Source organism: Pichia membranifaciens (assembly GCF_001661235.1).
Source record: "Pichia membranifaciens NRRL Y-2026 unplaced genomic scaffold PICMEscaffold_1, whole genome shotgun sequence".
In the NCBI taxonomy this organism is placed as follows: Eukaryota; Fungi; Ascomycota; class Pichiomycetes; order Pichiales; family Pichiaceae; genus Pichia; species Pichia membranifaciens.
The window spans coordinates 663,427-687,114 of record NW_017566982.1 but is presented as its reverse complement, the minus strand read 5'-3'; the positions used below and the strand labels follow the sequence as shown (position 1 = coordinate 687,114).

The 23,688-nt window shown below is 45.5% G+C and overlaps 12 protein-coding genes across 12 annotated transcripts; 5 read left to right on the top strand and 7 right to left on the bottom strand.

The window, feature by feature from the left end:
* Window positions 1-217: 217 nt before the first annotated feature.
* On the top strand, window positions 218-778 carry PICMEDRAFT_29285 (hypothetical protein; the record flags this gene model as incomplete). Its single annotated transcript, XM_019162584.1, has 1 exon — window positions 218-778. One exon carries the CDS (start codon window positions 218-220, stop codon window positions 776-778), a length of 561 nt encoding a protein of 186 aa, XP_019019745.1.
* On the bottom strand, window positions 769-3,298 carry PICMEDRAFT_14172 (hypothetical protein). The gene has a single exon (XM_019160256.1). It carries the CDS (start codon window positions 3,268-3,270, stop codon window positions 895-897), a length of 2,376 nt encoding a protein of 791 aa, XP_019019744.1. The 5' UTR covers window positions 3,271-3,298; the 3' UTR covers window positions 769-894.
* Window positions 3,299-3,422: 124 nt separating this feature from the next.
* PICMEDRAFT_14171 (hypothetical protein) lies at window positions 3,423-4,764 on the bottom strand. The gene has a single exon (XM_019160255.1). It carries the CDS (start codon window positions 4,698-4,700, stop codon window positions 3,507-3,509), a length of 1,194 nt encoding a protein of 397 aa, XP_019019743.1. The 5' UTR covers window positions 4,701-4,764; the 3' UTR covers window positions 3,423-3,506.
* A 102-nt stretch (window positions 4,765-4,866) lies between these two features.
* On the bottom strand, window positions 4,867-5,226 carry PICMEDRAFT_19965 (hypothetical protein; the record flags this gene model as incomplete). Its single annotated transcript, XM_019162148.1, has 1 exon — window positions 4,867-5,226. A coding segment is annotated over one exon (360 nt), but the record flags the coding sequence as incomplete, so codon positions are not given.
* A 963-nt stretch (window positions 5,227-6,189) lies between these two features.
* Window positions 6,190-8,199, top strand: PICMEDRAFT_14168 (hypothetical protein). The gene has a single exon (XM_019160254.1). It carries the CDS (start codon window positions 6,342-6,344, stop codon window positions 7,788-7,790), a length of 1,449 nt encoding a protein of 482 aa, XP_019019741.1. The 5' UTR covers window positions 6,190-6,341; the 3' UTR covers window positions 7,791-8,199.
* PICMEDRAFT_84815 (hypothetical protein) lies at window positions 7,825-8,697 on the bottom strand. Its single transcript, XM_019165011.1, has one exon. It carries the CDS (start codon window positions 8,598-8,600, stop codon window positions 7,860-7,862), a length of 741 nt encoding a protein of 246 aa, XP_019019740.1. The 5' UTR covers window positions 8,601-8,697; the 3' UTR covers window positions 7,825-7,859.
* Window positions 8,698-12,317: 3,620 nt separating this feature from the next.
* PICMEDRAFT_14165 (hypothetical protein) lies at window positions 12,318-14,219 on the top strand. Its single transcript, XM_019160253.1, has one exon. The coding sequence runs from the start codon at window positions 12,529-12,531 to the stop codon at window positions 14,095-14,097; it is 1,569 nt and encodes a 522-aa protein (XP_019019739.1). The 5' UTR covers window positions 12,318-12,528; the 3' UTR covers window positions 14,098-14,219.
* Window positions 14,220-14,543: 324 nt separating this feature from the next.
* On the top strand, window positions 14,544-15,758 carry PICMEDRAFT_56843 (hypothetical protein; the record flags this gene model as incomplete). Its single annotated transcript, XM_019163202.1, has 1 exon — window positions 14,544-15,758. The coding sequence occupies one exon, from the start codon at window positions 14,544-14,546 to the stop codon at window positions 15,756-15,758; it is 1,215 nt and encodes a 404-aa protein (XP_019019738.1).
* A 143-nt stretch (window positions 15,759-15,901) lies between these two features.
* PICMEDRAFT_84574 (hypothetical protein) lies at window positions 15,902-17,235 on the bottom strand. Its single transcript, XM_019165008.1, has one exon. The coding sequence runs from the start codon at window positions 16,902-16,904 to the stop codon at window positions 16,044-16,046; it is 861 nt and encodes a 286-aa protein (XP_019019737.1). The 5' UTR covers window positions 16,905-17,235; the 3' UTR covers window positions 15,902-16,043.
* Window positions 17,048-17,526, top strand: PICMEDRAFT_84520 (hypothetical protein). Its single transcript, XM_019165007.1, has one exon. The coding sequence runs from the start codon at window positions 17,191-17,193 to the stop codon at window positions 17,485-17,487; it is 297 nt and encodes a 98-aa protein (XP_019019736.1). The 5' UTR covers window positions 17,048-17,190; the 3' UTR covers window positions 17,488-17,526.
* On the bottom strand, window positions 17,236-20,205 carry PICMEDRAFT_84575 (hypothetical protein). Its single transcript, XM_019165009.1, has one exon. It carries the CDS (start codon window positions 19,972-19,974, stop codon window positions 17,566-17,568), a length of 2,409 nt encoding a protein of 802 aa, XP_019019735.1. The 5' UTR covers window positions 19,975-20,205; the 3' UTR covers window positions 17,236-17,565.
* Window positions 20,206-20,282: 77 nt separating this feature from the next.
* On the bottom strand, window positions 20,283-23,511 carry PICMEDRAFT_14161 (hypothetical protein). Its single transcript, XM_019160252.1, has one exon. It carries the CDS (start codon window positions 23,329-23,331, stop codon window positions 20,437-20,439), a length of 2,895 nt encoding a protein of 964 aa, XP_019019734.1. The 5' UTR covers window positions 23,332-23,511; the 3' UTR covers window positions 20,283-20,436.
* Between the last annotated feature and the right edge of the window lie 177 nt (window positions 23,512-23,688).

Here is a 23,688-nt window from a genome sequence, read left to right as displayed (position 1 = left end):
AACAGCACTGAATTCCATTCTTCACTGTGAGCCCTCCCAAATTTCTCGTCACGCAAAAGAAATGGAGGTGGACATGGACTTGGACCAGAACCTAGACCACGATTTGGATTCGGATCAAAACCTGGATTTGAGGCCAACTAGAACTGGAAGTAGAAGCTTTGATTTTAAGATGAAGTTGGCAAGCAATGTCGAATTCTGTAAAGACGATAGCGATGAGATGCTATTTGTGAAAGGATTGCAGCAGTTGAACTCAAATGGGTTGGTCGATATTGGAAACTTGGCTGCATGGGAGGTATCGTCTGCAAAACAAGGATGCGATATCGAGCAAATACGTGATGACTCTGCATTGACGTTCTGGCAGAGTGATGGCCAGCAGCCACATTATCTTGTCATTAGATTTACCAAATGTGTGAATATTGAACGAATCAGCATGTTCCTCAACTACTCGGTGGATGAATCTTACACGCCGGACAAGCTGTCCGTTCTGGCAGGCACCGGAGAACACGATCTGATTGAAGTCACAACAAAGGAGTTTTTAGAACCTGTCGGATGGCAACATATTGAATTTGAAAATGTCAGCAACTCCGGCTTCCTTAAATGTTACATGATCAAAATCAAGTTCATTTCCAATCACCAAAATGGTAAAGACTGTCACGTCCGAGCCGTCAAAATCATGTCTCCAGCTATGATGAACTCAATCTCTTCTGCTGATGATACCAATGGCGACTGTGTTGGATTTACAAGTAAAAAGTTACTCAGTGAGTGTTTGATCAGGTGAACAATTATCTATATGAATAAGAAAACAAAGCTATATGTATCATTATAATTTTTGCTAAATAATTGAAAAAAAAATATCAGGGTATGCAGTAACTAGAAAAGGATAATTGAATCACTTCATTTATGTACAAGACTTTCCCATCGATCTTCCACAGCTTCCCAGTCCATGTTGTTTTCTTGCTTCGAGAGCTCAATGGCAAGCAACAGATCTTCGTCTGTCTCTATATCTGGATCCGTCTCCGTCTCCGTATTTGTTTGCTGATTTGAATCAGCCAGAGAATGGTTCTCGATAGGAGTTGTTTCAGTTGTTTCCGTTGTATTCAACGACATTTTCAAAGCTTCATTCAACTGTCTCATCTCTTCATCCTCATGGTACGAATCACTCGATTCGTTCAAGTTTCCATTCAGGTTATAATCTTCCCTCTTATTCCCAGTCTCGTTCAACGACATGCTCAATACAATGGCCATATTAAGTTGGTCCTTTTCATCATCAAGTCCTTCACCGTTGTATTTGGCAAGCAACTCCCGTTCTTTCTTCTTTTGCATTTTCTCTTCCTCGTATACACTCATAGAATGTTTCATGTCTTCGCTAAAATCACCTTTCTTATCGTTACCACGCTTCCCTGATTTCGTCTTCTTCTTGACACCTGTAGCATCATCGTCATTCTTAGGCCCTCCACAAAGAAAATATTGGATATGAGAACCTATTATTAAAACACCCCTCGTGCTAGAGTCATCAAGATAAACCTTGATCGAGCTATTTATTAGTCTGTTTGGTAACAGGCCTTCAAGCTCTTGGAGTTTCTTTTTCCCTACTCGATCTATAGCTGTCCTCAAATATTCACCGGTCATAACATCAAAGAGCTCAACTTTACCTAGATGGTTCGAAATAGCCAAAACCAAAGAGTTTAAACATACGGACGCAACCGGTGAAGTTCGTGTATCAGAATAATTCATTGAAACTCCAGATTCATGTTCACTTAAAAACTTTGGAACGATTGTGTTAATCGGTTCCAACGCTGTAGAAGAAGGAGGTTCACGGATATTTATCACATCAACGATACCATTATTAAGCAAAACGGCTGCCAACAAAGGATCTGACCCTACTATCTTCGGGTCTCTTTTGATGAAAAGTTTATCGTTGCTTTCAAAAGAAACTGAGCTTATCAATGTACGCTCGGGTGGTGTGTAGCTAATAATGTTATCATGGTTTTGAACTTGACGACTTGCTTCTGATATGTTTGAATAAGATAAAACTAGTACCTCAATTTCATTCCACACAACTACCGATTCACCTCCATAATCGATAAATAGGTTAAGGGTGATTAGTCCATTGCGGTCAAAGGGAACTTGCCCTATTTTCTCAAACTTGACCTTGACATCATCTCCTTTTAGTGATCCAAATACGTTTCTCAATAACCATAATTCTCCATTCTGGAACAACACAATGACAGCAGTTTTACCGTCACTCTGGAGCTTAATTATTTTGCTGTTAACTGCTGTTTTGTACTCGCAGAGACACTCGCCTGTTCTGATATCCCAGGCGTTAATAGTTCCTGTTTCATCAGCACTAAAAGCACCAGCCATTCCTGACTTTGTCAATATGTTATGGGATGATGAAGGAGGAGATGTAATTATGTTCTTTTTCAAAGTTGAAGACAAGGTTGTTGTGGAAGATGAAATCGAGGAAGGAGACGATAGAGTAAGAGAAGATATAGGAGGCAGATTGGCTTTCTTTTCAGCAGCAAAATTCGTGGAGATTGAAGAATTGACACATGCAGTGACACATGTCACCCTACCACCAGACATGGACCCCCAATTATGAACATCCGACAAGACTAGACCTTTCCAGTCGATTAAAGCGCCTGATACGGAACCATCCCAGCGGCCAAATACCAATACCCGGCTTCCATGAAGGGAGCCTGATGTATTTCCAGCATCATAGCTTGTCACACCTTCCGGAACAAAATCTGTGGCAAACTTCGGGCTTTTGCCATTTCGTATGTCACACGTGAGAATTGCCGAACGGGGAAGGTCGATGATGGTCAACCTGTTTCTGCTCCAGTCAATAGCAATCGAGCTACCGCTGACAAAATGGTTTGTTGTATATTGCTGTGTCAATAATCTACCTCGTCGATAGTTATAGCGCAACTGAGTTCTATGAAGTAACTCAGTCTTGAATTGTGTCGATCTCGTCACCGAAGAGAATATTTCTCGTTTGTAGGGATATTGGAGCTTGAAGATGGCGTTCCAGATGGTATCGTCTTGCAAAATGCTGTTCCAGGTTTTGCAGACAAGCGGAATGTTTCGAAGAGTTAACGGATCTACGTAAGATAGCACTATGATCAGCACTTCTAGTGGGAAACCGTTCAAGTTCAAAGGCGACGTTGATTGCGATGACGATATCATTGGTCCTGAAGATGAAAGAGGATGGGGTATTTTAGCCAAAAATGCGTTCTGGTCTTCATCTCCTGACTGGCTGGACGTAGACATCGGAGGGCTTGGAAGTTAAGCAATGCCTTTGCTCTACATTCCAAGTCTTAGGCTCCTGCAAAGAGGCCCTATACATAGCTAATAGATAAACTTTTGTATGGTGAGTGCTCTCGCCTAAGACCGACAGCGAGGGCCCGAAGTGCTAGAAAAAAGGACGATTATTTCTCATAATTACCTATACATTAGTTGTTCGAAGAGAGTTATATATATTATACGTGAAGGGAATGAAAATTTGATCATGCTTCTAAAGAGGACAAGTAGTGTTCTGCCTCCAGCGCAGCCATACAACCGGTTCCGGCGGAAGTAATAGCCTGTCTGTACTTGCTGTCCTGGACGTCACCTGCGGCGTAGACACCTTCGATGGAGGTGGAGGCGGTGCCTGGCTTGGTGAGAATGTAGCCGGTCTCGTCAGTCTTAAGTTGGTCCTTGAACACCTGGGTGGCCGGGGTGTGACCTATGGCGTAAAACAATCCGTTGACGGGAAGGTCCTTGACTTCGTTGGTCTCAGTGTTTTTTATCTGCAAATGGGACAACAACTTGCCGTCACCTTTAGCCTCCAAGGAAACGGTGTTGTAGAGTATCTCCAACTTCTCGTTCTTTTCGACTCTCTTCTGCATGATGGTGGATGCTCTCAAGTGGTCCTTTCTGACAATCATGTACACCTTGGAGCCAAACTTGGTCAAGAACAAGGCCTCTTCGCAGGCAGAGTCACCACCGCCAATAACGGCCAATGGGTTGTTTCTGAAGATAGGCACGGCACCGTCACACACAGCACAGGCAGAGATACCTTGTTGCCAGTAGGTGTCCTCACCTGGCAAGCCCAATCTCTTGGCAGAGGCACCGGTGGCGATAACCACAGCGTCGGTAGTGATTGGCTCACCGTCCTCGTAGAACTCACTCCAGAGCTTGAACGGTTTGGATGAGAAATCAACCTTGGAGATGGTCTCGGTGATGATCTTGGTACCAAATCTTTCGGACTGCTTTCTCATGCGATCCATCAAGTCGGAACCGGTCAACCCGTCTGGGAAACCTGGGAAGTTTTCGATCTCGGTCGTGGTGGTCAACTGGCCACCTGGCGCAATGCCGTTAGCCATCATACCCTCGTACAACACCGGGTTCATCTCGGCTCTTGCCAAGTAGATGGCAGCAGTATGTGCTGCAGGACCGGATCCAATGATCGTGACTTTGTTGTGGACCATTCTGTATGCGCTGGTTGGGGGGTGTTGTCTGGTGGCTGCTCGTTTCAGGAGTAGGGGAAGAGACGCTTGGTTGACGAGGTGACCAAGATGCATGCAGGAGAGAGGTGACGCTGTCTCCAGCACGTTTGTGGGGACGACGGCCTCAGAAAACGAGGAAAAGCAACAGCCGGAAACAGTATATTTATACACGCCCATGCCGATCCAGCACCCTCCCGGCGTCCCACCGGGCATTTCTCAGCAGGGAGACGGTTCTGGCCAGCTCCCTCCTCGGCGGGGGCGCCGCCCGCCATTATTAATCACTGCGCGTATTCTAGAAGAACGGGCCGGGCCTTCACGACATGATGTATGCACCACCACTGGGCCTGCCTGGACTGCCGTCGGCGGCGTTGGGGTTGAGGAGCACGAAGCGGCGGACTTCGCCTGAGTAGCCCAGCAGCGGGTCAAGCACGACGCTGTTGAGCCAGTACTCTAGGCCGCTCCGGCGCCGCTCGAGGAACTCGCCGGAGAAACGATCCTCGAAGAGACTGTTCTTCGGCGGTAGGGCGTTCACAACCACCTGTTTTCCGTATCGCCTGGCCAACACCTGGTGGAGGCTCTCGAAATCGCTGTATCGTTTCTTGACGGTGATGTGGCCGCCCTTGGCCAGCTTGAACCGCACATTCCACAGCGTGTACTTGCCCATGTTGTCTCCCTCGACAATCAGCGGGTCTGTCACGCTGCAGTTGACGCACCAGCTGCTGCTGTTGTGACGGTTACCAGCTGTGCCGCTGCTCCGTTGGATGCTTGTGCTCGTGTCCGTGACTCCGTCATCCGTCGTGTTGTTACATAGCTGTATCGGGAGCACTGGCGCCGGTGGCACAGCCGCCAGCTTGTCTGGCCTCGCTGTTTTCTGCATGGTGTCTGTATGTCTCCGTCTCTGTCTTGACGTGTTGTCTACATCCTACTGCGACCCCCTGGCTACAACGGCGCCGTTTGCCCCTCCTAGTGGTCTCCCGGACCTCTTCTCCGCTGAGCTTTTTCTCTCTCCCTGGCTGGCTGGCCTGCCAAACGGGGCAGGTGCGGGCTGACCGCTGGGCCGGAGAAGGCTGAGACAGGGGTTGTAATCTGGTGAGAACAGGTCTTCAAGAGAACACGAGCGTGGACAGCGTGACCACTGCAGCCAGCGGCCGTAGCAGAAGTCCGTAGCAGACGTAGACGATGTGTAGCCAGTGTAGTAAAATCTGGGGGACGGCGGAAGGAGTGAAAAGCGGCGGTGACACCTGCGGCAGGAAAGCACCGGCATGGGCTCCATATTTAGCTGCCAGAACCCACTCTCTATGGAAGTAGCTCATGTTGCTGGATCACACTGAGAAGTTGAAGCGTAGAAAACGCATCTTTCTACATCATCTTTTTTACCTGTTTTCAACTTTTCATGAGCCATTTTCTGCAATTGATAAATGTATGCTTGTCCACCAAATTTTTTTTACACATCAAGCTTTACGCAAAACATTGTTTTTCAGAATGAGACTTCCTATACCTGCAGGTATTACATAGAAATAACGTACATTTCCGTCAAACAACGCAGGCTTGCTTCATTTCCACTAAAGACCTTCCTATCACTTCGGTTATCATGCTACCACTACAACAAAACGTCCTGTCGCGGGCCTCATGTCTAGCTTTTTTTCCAGCTTCATTTTTTTACTGATATGTACTTTAATTTTCAGCTTTATTATCATCAGCAGCAACACTCTACTATCACGTTTGCCACGTCTCAGATAGCCTGGTCAGATAGCGAACATATACTGCATCATGTTGGCAAGATCGCTCAAATGCACCAGAGGCCAGACACTGGCTAGGGCTTTGACGTCTCGGGCTTTCCCGTCTCCGGCCAAAATGTCCTCTCCATCCTTCACCTCGCCATTCACCACGTCAGCACTCTCAAAAAACGACGCTCCGTGGTATCTCAATCCTGAAGAGTCCCCCAGCATTAACTCTCCTTTGAAGCAAATTGAATTACCCCTTCTTCCTGAAAATCATCCCCAGACTTTGGAAAACTTGGTCGTCTACCTTGCTCAAGAGCTAGGTATTGATGATTTGCTTGTCTTCGACATGCGCAACAAAAAACATGACGATAGTGTCGCCGAAGGAGCCTATGACATGGCAGATTTCATGGTGCTTGGCACAGGTAAAAGTGCAAAGCATTTGCAGAAGGCTTCAACTCAGTTGGATTTCTATATCAAGCACAACCTGCATCAGTTGCCTATAACCGAAGGCATTCTCAAAAGCGGCGTATTGGCCAGGTACCATCGCAGGCTCCAAAAGAAAGGTAAGAAGGCCCCAGGCTATTCTAAGAATACTTACGGAGCAGAGCCAAATACATGGGTGATGACCGATACCAAGAGTGATGGTATAATAATTCACATGTTAACGGAAGAGAGAAGAATGGATTTGAACTTGGAATACTTATGGTCGGATGAATCTGAAAGAGAAAAATATGAACGCTCCCACATGCGAAAGGACTCAGATGATATTTTCAGAGGCATAAGGTATTTCCACTCATCAGCCTTGCAAAGGAACGATTCCGCTTTTGACGTATATGATGTCACATTTGATAACTACTCTTTTCATTTCCAAAAACTATTAAAGTCTCACATCGTTGAGCCAAAGTCTACTCCACTTGCAAAGATAAAGGACCATTTGAATTTGATGTATTCTGCAGGTCTAGCAATCAACACAGACTTACTATATTCTTATTTCAACACTTTACTCCAATCTGAAGAATTCAATTCGAAATTCCAATCAGAAGCAGAGGCGTTCAAAAAAAGAGATACCCTGTTTTCCAACATAATCCAAAAGTATAACGTCAAATTAACGACCGAAGAAGTCTTGAAGTTCATCCCTTTGCTTATCGTCTCTGGTTCACAAATCGATAACACTCTGTTCCATTCTATTAAAGATATAATAGAAAATCCTGAAATTAACAGTGAAAAAATAGTGAGACATTCTAAAACGATCAATCACTTAATGAGACTATCTAACAAAGTGGCAGATTCACTTAACGATGATCATCGTGCCATGAAAAGAGAGATAGATCTTCTTTTAATATCTGTCTATGCCAACAGACAGAACTGGATTCATTTCAACCAAGTAATTCAAGCCGCTATAATAAGAAATGACATTTCAATTTTGAAGGCTGCACTTCCTCTCGTTACAGCTTGTGCTGATCTGAAAACTGCCGTTGACTTCAACGATCGTGTTTTGCCCCTATTGTTGGAAGCAGGATTAGACCCAGAACTTGAACAATTTGTACATCTTTTAGCAAAAAGGATCACTAATCCATGAGGACAAAACCTCACCTGTATATATATATCTATAGACACTTTTTAATAGTCACATAAAGCCGCCTCTAACCTACGAGCCAACCACCTTCTTCCATTTGAAAGACCATTGCATCTCATCGTCAACACTGGGGACATCCAAATCCTGAAATACTATGTTATCATCTTCTCCTACTTCTACCCACTCATTCCATAAACACACTATTCCAACCTTGAAACAAATCTCGCTTTCTCCACTCTTTGGTACAACCTCAAGAACCTTCAGTGATTTACTCAACATCTGGACACGCTTCACAACCCCCAGGAACAGCAGAGAGCTCGTATCCGTAGAATCCACCTTTTGGATGGCGTGCGAGGTATCTGCTCTAGCTTTTTCAACAATTCTTTGAAGTTTGAGGCTTAAGCCTTCATTCTTAGCTCCCGATCCCCAATTTGCAGGTCGAAGGGCTGATGCTGGATATCTATCAATTCCAAAATTCGAACATGTCTGCTTCGACTTTTCCCTTATTTGATTCAAGGTCTTCAGAACATCTGCGCCGTCATGACCCTTTTTCTGAATTCTATGGACGTGACTTTTCAGTAAAAGAGTCAGTCTATCCGTGTTTTCATCTTGAAATCGACTTTTCTTTTTCACTCTGTCCACTTTCATTGCAAGTTGTTGTATGTCAAAGCCAGGCGATTGGTTAGCCTTTATATTATTTACATGGCTAGACTCTCGTAGAGCCAATTCCTTTCTAAATAAGGTGCTTTTGCCTTTTCCGTCTCGATTCTGCACATAGTCACCTTTACTATTTTCCATTTGACCGATCAGCATATGCAGATCCCTGACTAAACGATTATCCAACCGCAAGGAGTTCCTGTTAAGTTCTGATGAAAGTCTTGTTGAGCTTTTTCATGCAAGTTGTTACGCGTACCAAAAAATAAAAGCTGATAATGAATTCGCTTGTTTTGGTGAGTGCCCTTTTTGGCAAAGCTGAAAAATCGGCTAAGCTGTCAAGCATACTTGGCTCAACTGGTTCAACTGGTTATATCTCAGTAGACTACTTTGGACAAAGCTTACACTCGACCATCTTACTCGAAATTGCAAAATGTAGACACCTTTAATTCGACACTATCTTACACGTAACTTACTTTTTCAGAGTTACCTTAATTTACTTTCAGATTACAAGGAAAAGCTTGATTTGGCGCTGAGCACTATTCTTGGAAAAGAAGTGATTGCAAATCATTATACTGGGTAGAAATGCATTCCACAGGAAAACAAAGAATGTGAAAAGTTACAAAAATGAATTGTCATTCCTAGTATCTATTGTTGTTGTAGTTCATATAGCCACCTCTTCCACCGTTATAGCCACCTCTTCCGCCATTGTAGCCACCTCTTCCACCATTATAACCGCGTCTTCCATCGTTATAACCGCCTCTTCCACCGTAACCACCTCTATTTCCTCTACCACCATAGCCGCCAAAGCCCCCTCTACCACCATAACCACCTCTGCCACCTCTACCCCCATAGCTGTTGTAATTCTCAGCAGGGTTCGCATAAGTGTCGTAGTTATTCTGGTACATATCATTGAAATTGTTTGCACCTTGGTTGAAAGATGCTGTTTGTTGCTGATGTGCGATCTCTTGACTGTACATGTCCAAAAAGAATTTGTAACCCCCAGCTCTCAAATTATACATACTTGGGAGACCTGGCCCAGTATGTTTGCTGTAATCAATACCCGAAGAATGATTTTCGTTTCTATTTTGATACCGGTTATTGTAGTTTCTGTAATACATAATTTTTTCCTTATCTTCCTGGGTCAACACTGGATTATGTGGTCTGTAGCCTGTTAAAATCATTGATTTTCCTAAAACCTTTGGCGGCATTTGAAATTCAACCATCATGAAATCTGCAGTGCTTAAATCTTTATATTCATCATTGATACTTTGGAAAGGAAACTTAAAAATCTCTCCAGGCTGATACATTTCATGGGGTTTGGCAATTCCAGCGAGATGAGTCTTTTCAAAATGGAAAGCTACCTCTTCTTTCTTCTTTTCTGGGTTATACAGTTTTGAGAATTTTTTGTAGTAGTGACTTTTCTTACCGACAAACAAAACTTCATGTTTATGACTATTTCTTTCGATCTCATCATTCGTTAATTGGTTATAATGCTTACGTACGACACGCAATAGTCTTTTTTCATCAATAAATGGTAAAAGTGCAATACCACGCCAAGATTGTTTTTCACCATTCATATCAATTTCAAAGTCTTCAGGATAGAAGTCAATGATTTCAGAATCTGGTTCTGACATCAGTGATCTGAAGACTTGTGGCAAATTGTGATTAGAAGCCGCAGGAAGGACACTCATTAATTGTTCAAACGGCTGAAATGGGGTACCTTGTTCAAACTCGATTTTAAAATCATTCAAATCAGTGAAATCAGCGGCAAACGGAGCATAGTGATAAGGGTAGTACCAGTTCCAGGATGGACAGCCCTGATAATAATACAAGAGAACCCATGATATACCCTCAACGTAGCTTTTTGCCATACTTCTTCTGATTTGGAAAATTTCCTTTTCGTTTGTTGTTCTAAATTTTTGTTGATAATATCTACTTTTGTAGCCTGGCTCCCATAAACGAATGTCTTCATCTTCAACATCTTCATCTTTATCTTCAGTGTCTGCAGTGCTGCTGGTTTCCATTTCAACGGAGTCGACTTTTCTCTTTTTGTCGTTGGAATCAGAAACATCAATCGGTTCTTCCTTTTCTGCAGGCTCGGAGGACTCTTTAACATTATTTACCATCTTCTGTCTCAAAACGTCGGCAACACTCTGGTTCGTAGTATTGGCCTTGGATATCGTACTAATATTTTTGACAATATCATTATTGGTCATTTTCAACCCACCCGAGATTGCTCCCGAATTCAAATTGGTCAACGTCATATTTTGTGATGGATTGAGAGGAGCATTATCTTTACCCTTACTGACTGTCTTCAGTAGCTGGTTATTTACAATACTCTGTTGTTCTCTTTCAACTTTTCTGCGCTTAAAGTTGGCTTCTCTACGCACATCTTGCTCGTGCTTTGCTTTGAATATTCCATCTTCTCTTTTAGCGAGTTCAGCAAGCAATTTTTCTACTCGATCTAGATTCAAAATACCATCACAAGTGATGTAGTGCTTTAAACCAGGCAATAATCCTTTCCATATTCCCACCAAGGTATCAAGACTGCTATCTCTCACATCAAGAGATGGTAAATGAGGTAGAAAATCGTTACCGGCAAAGAAACACATGAAAACCCAGTCATCAATTGCTCTTTCGAAATCATACTTGAAAGGTAATCTTGGGACGTTCAACTCTACTTGTAAATATTCACGCAACACATTAATATGCAACCAAATAAACGGCTGCTTACGATTTTTAAGTTTTTCTTTGGTTGCTTCATCCATATGTAGCCTATCTCTTGTTGATAGTTGTCTTTGTAATTGATCGTTTGCAAAAACATCCTCTCTAAGAACTCTGAAGTGAGGTTCGTGCGTGGCCAATGACAAAAAGATCAAATCTGCGTCTAAACCGTGAATACAATGAGAAACGTTAGGGTCATATTCAGGGTCTGATCTTTGAGAACGGATAAAATTCATAATCTTATGTTCACCTTCACCAGGGACCGATGCATCACTAATGATGACTTGCAAAGTAGCCCATCCAGGATCAGTTGAGAGCTTATAAGCAACCCAATACTTCAAACTCATTGCAAGAATATCCATGAATGGAGTACCAGGAGTAATGGAATTTGAATCCCAGCCTTTTTTTCCTTTGATGGCTTCGTCAATGATTTCACCTCTAGCTTCCATCTCTGCTAATTCTCTCTGCTTTTCTTCGTGCGCAATTTGTGCATCCTTCGCAGACCTAAAACGCCTAGATCTCTGCTGATTCATCTTGGCTCTTGGGGCAACACCATCCACTGCAATCATTAATAGTTTACGAGGCCTTGCAATATTTAAGACTCTGCTGGTATATGAGAAAATTTCCAACATCATTTCTTCCTCAGTTTCTGGCGGAGGCTTATTTTCAGGATGAGAGCAGGGATGCACAATTGCATTCATGTCCAAATAAAGATTATCCAATTCTCCATTTGGATTAGGATCGGAATAGTTGATAGGATGTTCGATACCGTCAACCTCAGGTCCTTCTTCATCTATGACAGAAGAGATAATCTTTGGGTACTTTTTGGATAACCAACGGAAAAGTGCTGGAACACCCATTTTTAATTATGTTCTCTTGACTGTGAGTTTTTCTCCTTCTACTTCTCAAACAAAACAGATGGAAATGTGATGCTGTTACAGATAGAAGAAAATCATGGAGATACATGAAAAATACAAAAAAGGAAAATAGCAAATTTTGATCAAGCAGGAAACACCGACGCGCCGATCACTAATCCGTACACCTCAAATTCTGATTTATCTCAATGAACATGAATACAACAATATTGAGAGTTTTCCAGATTTATATTGGATTGTATGTAGCCAAAAGTTAATTCTAAACCATTTTGAACACATCCAGAAAACAACTTCTACAGAAAGAACAGGTGATCATGCTTTTTCTAGCATCACGGACACCACTAAGAGAAAAAAAAGGATGCAGTAAGGCAATCATACTGACAAGGTCCATTACTCGTAAATCTCTGATAAAGAAAAACAAAAATGAAGGTGCAGTGGAGACCCCGAACACAAAAATATCTGCTAAGGGAAAGGCAATATCTAAGATGAAGAAAGATTTGAGCAAAACAAAAGATACTTTCATTCATGATTATTCTGTTTTCCCTGAAACATTACAATATAGACTTCCTACCGAAAATGAAAAAGGTCAACCTCCTCAACCTCACTCAAACATTCTCAAATTGATTTTTGAACAGGGTGGTGTGGAATCAATGGATTTAAATATGAACCAAGAGAAATTTTCTAGATACCCAATGACCACTCCTGCAAAGCTGAACAAAAGAGCCACAAGACCGACATCAGTCAAGATGCTAACTTCAGACTTTATTGATGATTCATTATATAACGTTAACTATGGTTATTTTGCCAAAGAGGCTGTCATTTTTCAACCAGATAGGCCTTTTGATTATAATCATTTAGCTGGTCAAGATGAGTTTATGCAGAAATGGTTGCAAGCATACGACAAGTATGACCAAGAAAATACCAAAACTTTACAAGTTATCCCAAGACCGAAAAAAAGTGGCAAATCCGAAGACAAAGGTGGAAATCAAAGTAAAGCTTCAGGTCCAGCAAAGACCGTCGAAACGGAGCAAGATAAAATAGTGAAACCTTCACTACAATTATGGCATACTCCAACAGAATTGTTTCAGCCGTTCTATGGTGAGGCATTGGCCCGTTATATCTTGGTGAACTACAAATTAAACAAATTTCCATATAACGATCTTGTGATATATGAAGCCGGTGCTGGTAACGGTACCTTGATGCTCAACATACTAGATTATTTAGAAAAAAATGAGCCAGAGGTATATGCAAGAACAAAGTATAGAATTATTGAGATCTCATCGAAGTTATTCAATAAGCAGAACTCAAGATTGGAGAAGCACAAGGATAAGGTTGAAGTCATTAACAAGTCTATTTTGGAATGGGACACACTGGTGAGCGAGCCCTGCTTCTTTATCGCTTTGGAGGTTTTTGACAATCTTTCACACGATGTGGTAAGATTTGATATTGACACGAAGCAGCCATTCCAAGGCTATGTAGTGATCGATGAACATAATGACTTTCAGGAGTACTACTCTCCCGAGCTCGAGCCGTGGACTAAGGGGTTTTTAAAGTTGAGAGAAGAGAGTCAGTACCCTATCAAATCACTAAGCGGACATCCAATCAATCAATTCTACCCTTGGATGAAGTTGCGGAATATGTTAAATCCTTTAAGAGACAATCTTACGGAACCAGAGTACATTCCAACCCGACTTTACAAGCTTTTCAAAATCCTCAAGCAATATTTCCCACAGCACCAAATACTAGCATCTGACTTTTCTCATTTTGACAAGACAATCAAGGGCTACAACTCGCCTACTGTACAGACAATGTACAAAGATAACATGGTGAACACAGACACATATATGGTGGAGCAAGGATACTTCGATATCATGTTCCCTACAGATTTCAGAGCCATTAACGAGCTTTATAGACAGGTAACTGGAAATGTGAGTAGCACGTGCTCTCATGCCGAGTTTCTTACTCAGTGGGCCGAAGTCGAGAAGACAAAGACTAAATCAGGTGAAAACCCAATGCTTGAGCTCTATTCTAATGCCGACTTCATCTACTCGTGAAAAGCATTTGCCGTCTAACCGGTCTTTTCACATTTGTAAGCACTCATAAACTGTATATATCCCCTAATAGACTCAGCTACTCGCAACCGGCTTTAGTGGACTGGTAGAAGTATTATTTCCGTACTATTTGTGTTCGTTGTCCACCTTCACAATGTTCCTGGAAGGTTCTCGAACGGCTTAGGCTTCCCAAAACGGAAATTGCGTGGGGAAAAGTGCCCGAATATTCTGGAAAAAAAAATGAGGGGGCTCGTCTAAAGATTTGACGGAGGTGGCACAAACGTCGAGAGATTGTCACCGGAAGCGTATTTAAGGACAAGCTTTCACTCCACCATTGGAAAAAAGGTTGCAAACTTTGGAGATAAAACTGAAATTCAATCTTTTCCATTTGAGTCAAACAACATTGAACTCAAAAGCGTAAAAAACAAACAAACAGACCACTATCAATAATGTTTTTCGTCGCACAACCAGAATACTACAGACAGGCGCCACACGGATTGGCGGACCTGAACGAGTTGTGCTTGCTGAACAACTTGCAGAGGCAATATGTCTACAGACAACAGCAACAGGAGAAGAGACAGGTCCAGAAGTTAAACCAACCGGAAGTCTTTTTGACGCAGGATTTGGAAAACTATTACGTTGTCTTAACCAAAAGGGTGAATCGCAGCAATTACGCCTACATGCATAGATTCAACGGGTATGCATTGAAACAGGTTGAGAGATCTCTAATTGTGAGATCCACCAGAGATAATTTTTACAGAAACATCAACTTGCCATCGAACATCGATCTCGACAGAGACATCACTTACAAGATCCTGGATAACGGGTACAAGATGGTTGTCACCATTCCCAAGAGAGCGTCGTACCAGATCAAGACCACTGCATTTGGCTTCCCTGATATCCTTGACGGTCTAAGCCTAAAGCTTTTGCCTTCTACTGATCGGTTGGTCAGGAATGGCGCTGCCGTTGTGGGTGCGGAAAAGGCTAGAAAAGATGACAGGGGTGAAAAAGTTGGTAGGGGCTCGGAGTCTTGCGGGATCAGGATACCAATCAGCGATGATTGTATAAATACTGACAATTGTCTTCTTCTACCAAGGCAACACGAGGAAGTTGACGAGGGCGATGAGGTAGATGATTTTGATGAGCACGCTGACCAGAACAAACAGCATCTATTAACTGATACCACTAGACAGAATGCTTCCCCTCACTTTACTTTGCGCCAAGTTGGTGGAGAAGGGGGTAAAGCAATTGAAGGAGAAGTTGGATACGAAAGAGAGGGAGCAGGAGATAGAACGCTTCAGAGAGCAGAGCCTGAAGAAAAAAGAGCTGTTGAGGAGCACAAAGCCTCTGCCACCGCAAGAGTACCAGGACCGGTATCTTCGGCATCAGATGTATCTGACTCCGGCGTCATCGGAGGAGAGTCTTGTGAGTCTCAGCTCGGAAGAGACGTTCGGACTTCGGAAAGGTCATCGCCAGACTTTTTGAAGAACTACACGACTTTGCAGCGGAAGACTGTGTTCCTACCGAACACGACTACCGAGATGGAGGTTGATTCCGAAGGGGAAGGCGAAGGGGAAGGCGAAGAGGAAGCGCCTGTTCCAGTCCCTGTTCGGAGAACAATGAGTCCCACCCTTGAAGAAGTTGTTGACGAGGAGTTTTTGTGATTTATTCCCACTAAGATAATTTCGCTTTTTCTAAACACATATGTATGACAAATTAATAATGCTAGCTTTTCGCAATTACCAAGTTACCGATTGGATTAGATTAGATTATATATATCCCGAGCAAAGAGGTCCTAAGGGCGATAAGGGCTGCAAAGAAGCTGTTATGGATCATGGAGCACGTTAAGATATATAGTCGGAAGTAAGATAATAAATAAGAGAAAAGGCCACCCCTTTCAATTACCGTGCATTTCGTTTCAGAGAGGCGGGGAATGCTGTGATTAGTTATTAGTTGGCGAGAAATATCATCTCTTGAGGGCGACTGGCGCCAGGGACCCGCTGTAGTTGCGGGTTGCCGGCAGAGGCGGTGCCAGAGACGCCGGGGATGATCTGGTCGTCCAAGACCAAGCGGAACTCGTTGGACGTACTGAAGGAGGAGATCGAGGAGGTGTCTGTGTCCTCCGCGTCCTGGCTGGCGAGTTGCGTGCCGGCGTAGTAGTGGCTGTTGTAGCCGCTGCTGCTGGCGCCACTGCCAAGCACCGGGTACTGGCTCTTGGCGGCCGGGGTGGGGACCTTCGAGGGCGTCAATGTCCCGCTCGAGCCTGTGCCGACCGAGAAGGACGTCCCGCTCACGAGGTCGGTGGCGCTGTCGGAAATGCTGACGCCGCTGTTCGTCAGCGAGCTGATGGTGTCGCCGGCCTTCCGGCGGAAGGCGTGCATGTCTCTGTCCAACGAGCGGGCAATCGAGCAGCGGGGCAGCGACTCTCTGCGCTGCTCTACGCGGCCGTCTCGCACAGACGGCTGCTGCATGGACACAGACCGTTTCAAGCCGCTGTCGCACAAGGTTGCCGACGACGACGACGCTGCCGGCGAGCCCGACCGCCGCCGCATGCTCTGGCGGATGACGGAGTCGTTGAAGCTGTATGCGGCCGTGATGGTGTCCTTGCTGTCCTCCACGGCGGCGGCCGCACGGGCCTCGCAGCCGTGCAGCTCTGTGGCCCGGTCCTGCGACCGCCACTTCTCCTGCACCAACTGCACGTCGTCCTCGAGCACGTGTGTCTTCCTTCTGATCTTCCCCACCAGCCCGAACGACAAGGTGTCGGCGAGTTCTGTGATAGGCATCATCTGGCTCTGGATGGACCTGTGCATCGATCCACGGTGTTTTCTTTTCCTACTGCGGCGCTAAACTTTCTGCCTGGCTGCCAACGTTCGGTGTGTTTCTGTCTGCTTCTGCTACCAAGACGCTGTGTGTGTGGCGTGTGCTGCCTTGTGTGCGCGGAGCCGCTGCTTTATCTGTCTGTCAAACGAACCAACCCAACACTTCCTCACCCACCCCCTTCCCTTTCCCCTCTCTCGTCTCCCCCTGTCCTGCCATCCCGGGCAGCTCTCTGTCGTTATATACGTCCCTTCCCTCTCCCGCAGACCTCGTATCCAGATGCGGCTTTGCCCCGAGGCGAAAAAAAACTGTCCCTCCGAACCGATCTGCTCCCGGTGCGCGGCGATAGTGCTTAACGCCCGGCCGCCGGGGTTATCTCCACGCCGAGTCTGGCTACTGCTGGCCCCGGCCCCACGTAACCCCGAGGCTGGCACACACGGGCTGGCGCTGACAACCACGGGGCAAACCACCGCAAAGGCGGTCCGGGCTGCGTGGTCGGTGCTGGTTCGGTGTTCGGCGTTCGGGCCTGGCGGGCGTCAGGCGTGCCGGCGTTCGGAAAGGGAAGAAAAAAGCTGACGCGGTCGTCGGCGGATGACAGTGGGCAGGGTGCGATTACAAATGGGTCGTTGTGTCTATAAAGATGAGTTATACGGGTTACACGCGGCACACGCTGGGGACGCTGCGGGTGAAGGAGAAGGCGTCGGAGCGGTCGGTGTCGGGGGCGGAACACACGCTGGTCGAGTAGACGCTGCCGCCAAGACGGGTCCTGGAGACGGCGCTGTTGCGGCGGGTCAGCACGCCCTGGAGGTTGAGGATGCGTGCAGACGGCTTGAGGGTGCGTGCAGACGGCTTGTGGCCCAGCGTGTAGCTGCTGGCGACGGTGCCTGTGGCGGTGGCGACGCCGGCGTCGCTGTGGCGGGCGGCGGGGTCGTCCGCGTCCGAGAGCATGCTGTAGTCGTCGTAGACGTCGCTCACGTCCTCGGAGGGTTGGGTCGGGTCGAGCGAGGACACAGACGAGCGGCCGGATCGCAGGCCGTCGAAGTCGCTTTCCTCCTCTATGGTGGAGACGCTGCTCGTGGAGGCGGCGTCGCTGTCGCTGTCGATGGTGGCCCACGTCCGCGTGGACACGCGGGTGTGCGAGGACGCCGCCTCGGACGACGACCGGTACAGCGGCGCAGTCACCATGCTGTCTGCCACGCTGCTGACGCTGGCCGTGATGGTGGAGGCCCGGCTGCTTTCCGCAGAGACGATGTATCTGTCCAGGATCTTCTCCACCTGCACGTTCCCGCTCCGCTCGATCGACTCCCGGCGGGACGGGTGGCTCTGGATGGACTTCACCCGCTCGATGTAGTCGAGCTTGGACACGTCCAGCTTCATGTCGATCCGGTTCCGGATCGTCGCACTCAGGTATTGTCTCCACAGCTCCTCCAGGCGGTCCGGCTCCCCGCGGGCAGCCCCGTCCTCGACAGAGAAGTGCTTGCTCTTCTCGTCCTCGCCCATGGACGCAATTGTGCTTAGTCTTTCCGTGACCGGCACAGCTGCTGCTGCGCTCTTGCTGGAACCGCTGGTCACCGCCGCCGATGGCGCACTCGACGATGGCGATGCGGCAGCAGACGCTGCCGATGCTGGCCCCGCATCTCCCATATTGATGACTTGCGAGCCAAATGGCGTGTCTGCAATGTCCACCAACACGGGCTCACTGATCGTCATTTTCTTCTTGTGGCCTCTTTTCGGCGTGCCTGGAGCCTTCTTCCCCTTGAACGCCACATTCTTCCTTGTCGGACTCTTGATCACTCTCCAGCACTTCTTACCAGCCTCTTTGAACGCTCTCAGTATCTTGAGCAAGTACTCAATCAACACAGGCTTACGTTTCACCGCATTCGACCTTTTCAACTCACATCCACTATCCACCTTCACGCTCTCCTTCCCACCAGGAAGACCGGTCTCCTGATGGTGGGTTCTGCTAGGTTCAGAAGAGGCGTAGGAGTGCTCTGAAATCGTTTTCATCTCATTTTTCGCTGTAGTGATACTTCTTTTCAGACTCCGATTCCGAGAAATGCTCTTACTGACGTTGAACGGTTTTACGTTCACCTCACTAGACTCATCTTTGACTAAGTTTTCATGGGCATTTCGAATACTCGTTTTGCTATGTGTCGAGTTCTGGCGAGTATTGATCGCGGACCCTTCCTTGACATTCATCAACTCTACAAGAATCTGATCCAAACCTGATAGGTCAACACTTTTGAAGCTGTGACGGTACCTCTTGGGGTCATTGGCAAGCGTATTTACAGATTTCTTGGTGTTGCTTCTGCTCAGATTTCTGTTTCGATGGGCCATGGAGCTATTCCGAGTCAGCTGACTCCATTTTTTGATACTTTGCAATCTTGTTATACGTTTGGAACTTCTTCTCGGAATTTCAAGTTTATCCTTATCAATTTCAGACTCAACATCCTCTTCCTCTAACTCGGCAAGATCAGCAACTTCAGGGCTTGCTCTAACCCCCAATTCCATTGATTGCACCCTTTTGCTCAAATTTTCGTCGTTTGCAATCTCTTTTTGATGTTTTCTAAGTAAGCTGTCCCGCAGATAAGGATTGACAAAGGAGCTGATAGAATTGACCTGCCGTAGGGATGCCCTTTTCCTGATCAATGAGTTTTGGGGCAGAAAAGTACGTTGGTCTTCATAATGTGACTCTTCTGTGTTTGACCGTGTCTTCTCTGATGACTCTTTCTCAAATGTTTTATCAACTATCGCATCACTTTTGTTATCTTCAATGCCATTTTCCTCCATCTCTTCCGTCTTACTATTATTTGCAGGATCAGCTTGACCTTTTCCGGTAATAATTGCTGCAAAAATGTGTTTGCCAGTCGTTCGCTCTGATCCCTCCGAAACTGTTGGAAATGGAGATACTTTTTTCATGCCAGACTTGATGAATATCGATCCGGCACGTTCAATCTTCTCCTGCTCTTCATCATTTGGTAATAACGATTCTTCTGAAGAAGGAAATTCAAAGCCCAGAGGATCTCCCAAGTATGAAAGTTTAGATATATGTGTATTGGCCATATATGATTGTGCGTTTGACTGTGGATGATAGTTGGATTTTAGTTCTGTATTCGCAATAACTTTATTTCGATCGAAAGTAGGAAAAACAGTTTCACAGGAACAAAGGAATATGATGGATCATATTAATCAGAGAATTTAAGTCCACAGATGCTTATATACATTGGATGTAACCATGATGAAACAAAACCCAAATTATCCCCCTTATTTTACTCCCTCCGTCTTAGGTCTCGGTGTACTAAAGGGTGGCTGGCTGAAAGCTTCCCTTTTGGGCTAATTGCATGTGGCTGGCGTCAAGTTTTCAAAATAGTGGTGCGAAGACCGAAAAAAAAACGTTCCTTACAAAATTGGGCAACGGCGACGTCACGTTTACAATCTATTTCTATTATATTAGCGAAAGAAGTAGGTATATTTTTTACATGTCAAATCATTATTAGCTCCAAACGAGTGTGTCGCATATAGTTTCTAGTGGATAAAGTACCTTGGTTCGTCAAACACGTGATACCGGTGTTCTCCGATGCCTTCTCCCCTGAAGATGGAGGGAAACCTTTTATCTTTATTAATCCAAACCTCAGGTACTTTAACATCAGAGTATCCGTCAAGATAGTCTTTTTCATGGGGAACAACAAATTTACCAACTTGAAGTTCAGTGTCCGTTATACTGCCTCTACTAATTCTGGCATATCCTGTTCTCTTCAACTTTTTGTACAGGATGTATTCACACCAACGATCATCGTCACTACTGTCGATATCATGCATCCCAGATTTATCACTGACATAGGTATTGTAGTTACCTTCCAAAGGAGTAGTTACTAAATAACTTAATAGTATCATGGGTCTGTCACTGCTACCCATGATTCTCTGTAGCTCCAAACTTTGGAGTCTTCGATCTTCTTCATCCTCTTCTTGGCCCGAGTGGAAAACAACAACATCAACCAAGGTGCCATACATGTCTAGAGTTGCATGGATAGCAGGTGCTAGCTCACCAACTGGTGAAGGTAGTAAATGGTGTGTGGAATTCAAGATAGGGAATTTAGACAAAAGTGCTGCACCCCACGTATGTTTATTAGGACCAGGTCCAAAATCAGCATACATGTTCAACTCTTCAGCTATTCTCTGAGTCAGATCACGGTTACCCATAATGATTCTTTCGGTATCCGACTCCAAAAGTCCAACAACATCTAACTCTGCATCACGAATCAAGTCACGCATGCGGTATTCACTTGCCCACATATCATTATCTAAACCAAAATGAATGGTCCAGATACCTGCGGTTACCAATCTTGAGTTTGGATGGTAAGGTTTTGGTACTTCATATTGAAAACGGTTGAAGGCAATAATAGCAGATAGAAGCAGGAAGGAGATGACAAAATTTCCAAATTTGGCCACATATTTTGTAGCCTTTGCATCTTTTGGATCAATAGGAGGCGCCTTATACATCAGGAGACAGATGGATAAGACAGATGAGCCCAGAACAATGTCTGTTCTTTCACGCAATAATGGTCCACCAGGCACAAATGCATATGCAACAACCCAAACGTGCATCAAAACCAATATGGTCATGAAGCCTGTAGCTGCAAACATGACTTTGGCTATGTTTTTATAATGGATTGAGATCCTCTCAAAACATACAGGAGAAATGTATGATAACCAAAACGTGTAAAGAGTTGCTCCAAAATAGCCAAGCCATCCCGAAAAGAAGTAAAGCATAAGAGAACCAATAGCACCAAAAACGCTCACAGTCTTGAAAAGCGATGGATTGTAGAATCCACAGTATGTACCGATACACATAACTGCAAGAGTAACGGCACCATGAGGAACAGGGGAAGGTCCATTAGTAGGGTAGCCGCTCCAAACCCACAGAATCATGGTAGATGAGTCCGTCAACATTGCCAGGAGAGAAAACATGTATGCACCAAACCCGATACTCGTTAAGATGTATGATTTTGACCTTGTGGATCCCGCTTTTGACTTTTCCGAAGACTCTTTCAATTCTTTAGGCTTTGCAGCTATTGTGCTAGTGGGAATGACAGTGTAGTAGGCTGAAATCAGACCTATCAACAACCCTGTCTTAGGAAAGCCTCCAGTCTTATCATTCATAATTGGCCAGACAGGGTTGTTGGTCCAGTATGCAAACTTAGATATAGAGGATAATGTGAGGCCAAGCATAAACGTGGTGGCATAGCTTTTGATGGCTGAAACTGATCTGGTTGATCCGATGAGAGATATTTCGGTGGTCAACGAAATGAACGCAAAAGAATTCCCGACACTGATGGAAAGAAGACGTAAAGTTGGATCAGGAATGAGACATGCACCGACACCAAAAAGACAGGCATAGAGTCTCATCCTGTTCGGAGCAGAATAGGCTGTTGATTTGATCTTTTCGTTCAACAGCAGAATTGGACTAAAAGAACTCACAATGACCACCTCGTAGCCACTAATACCCATGAACCAAAGAGGAAAGTACCAAATGCATAGAAATAGCGAAGTGAAGATGGACCAAAATAGATAGGAGTTGATAATGTTGATAACGATCTGGATATACGAAGAATTGAATTCGGTGGATCTCCGAGGTATTAACTTTTCCGTTGAGATTTTGTGGCCGGAATTGCTCTTTCCATCCTCAGTCGGAGCCTGGACGCCGAAATTCAGGGAAAAGAACTCGTCGTCCGCATCCGACGGTCTGACTTCAAGATACAGGTCTTTGAAATCCTTGATGGACCAAGCATCAAAGGCAACGTCCAATACGATCAAGCTCCATTCGCAGTATGCGTAGTAGGAGTAGGAGCCTGGAATCCGTCTCACCTTGTGTTCAATGAAAAGGTATATCAAGGGGAAGAGCATTCCAAAAAACAAGAGAGCGGTGTACTTCCTGTACTTCTTCAACGCCGAGCCCGGAGGAGACAACTTTGTGACCGAAATGGTCCACGGCAACGTCAAGACAATGTAGGCAATCATGAAGATGTCGTGCCAGTCGTGATCGTCGCCCGAGGTGATGTACACCCATCCTCCGCACGTGACTGTCCTCACAATGCCCGAAATAATGGCCACCTTGGGTAGAGAAGAGTTTGGCTGGTACAGCCTGACGTACGTGAAAAAGAGGAGCAAGAATCGTGGGCCTGAAGTAAGGGCAATCAATATCTGGAATACGGACCGCTCGGGATACCTATCTCCGATCGTCGCCGAGACACTCGGAAACCACTCGTCGGGGTACCCGTAGTGTTCGTTTCTGACTATCTTTTCAAAGTGAAGCGTGTACCCAATCGCCAACGCAGCGAGAAACGCACTCGACGAGCACACTGTGTGTGCTATGGCAATGCATTGCGCATTTATCTGCAACACAGGCTTCGGAATCCCCATAGAAAAAGCGGTTCTGGCTGATGGTCGGGTGAAGTTCGGGTGAATGGTGGCGGGTCGCTTGAACCTTAGGGCTTCAGAGTAACTGCAAAAACGGTTTCCTCAACGCAGTAGCTTCCTGGTGCGCCTGCTCCCTGGTTCCCTGGCTCCTCGCTCCGTGTTTCCGACTCTCATGAGTTCCCTCTCCTGCTCCGTCTCTGTCAATGCTTCTCATTTTCCTCAGGTGTCCCACGAAGGCCTCAGACAATACAATTCCATTTTTTTTTAATTCTCGTGATGTGCATTGACCCGAAAATGTTGCCCCGAACCCGAGGCGCCAAGAGTGGTGCACGGGTGTCACAAACTACGTTCCGGGGTAAA

Coding starts and splice junctions, on each gene's coding strand:
- PICMEDRAFT_14172 (XM_019160256.1), bottom strand. CDS start 3,270: ATGTCTACGTCCAGCCAGTCAGGAGATGAAGACCAGAACGCATTTTTG.
- PICMEDRAFT_14171 (XM_019160255.1), bottom strand. CDS start 4,700: ATGCCCGGTGGGACGCCGGGAGGGTGCTGGATCGGCATGGGCGTGTAT.
- PICMEDRAFT_14168 (XM_019160254.1), top strand. CDS start 6,342: ATGTCCTCTCCATCCTTCACCTCGCCATTCACCACGTCAGCACTCTCA.
- PICMEDRAFT_84815 (XM_019165011.1), bottom strand. CDS start 8,600: ATGCTGATCGGTCAAATGGAAAATAGTAAAGGTGACTATGTGCAGAAT.
- PICMEDRAFT_14165 (XM_019160253.1), top strand. CDS start 12,529: ATGAAGAAAGATTTGAGCAAAACAAAAGATACTTTCATTCATGATTAT.
- PICMEDRAFT_84574 (XM_019165008.1), bottom strand. CDS start 16,904: ATGCACAGGTCCATCCAGAGCCAGATGATGCCTATCACAGAACTCGCC.
- PICMEDRAFT_84520 (XM_019165007.1), top strand. CDS start 17,191: ATGCGGCTTTGCCCCGAGGCGAAAAAAAACTGTCCCTCCGAACCGATC.
- PICMEDRAFT_84575 (XM_019165009.1), bottom strand. CDS start 19,974: ATGGCCAATACACATATATCTAAACTTTCATACTTGGGAGATCCTCTG.
- PICMEDRAFT_14161 (XM_019160252.1), bottom strand. CDS start 23,331: ATGGGGATTCCGAAGCCTGTGTTGCAGATAAATGCGCAATGCATTGCC.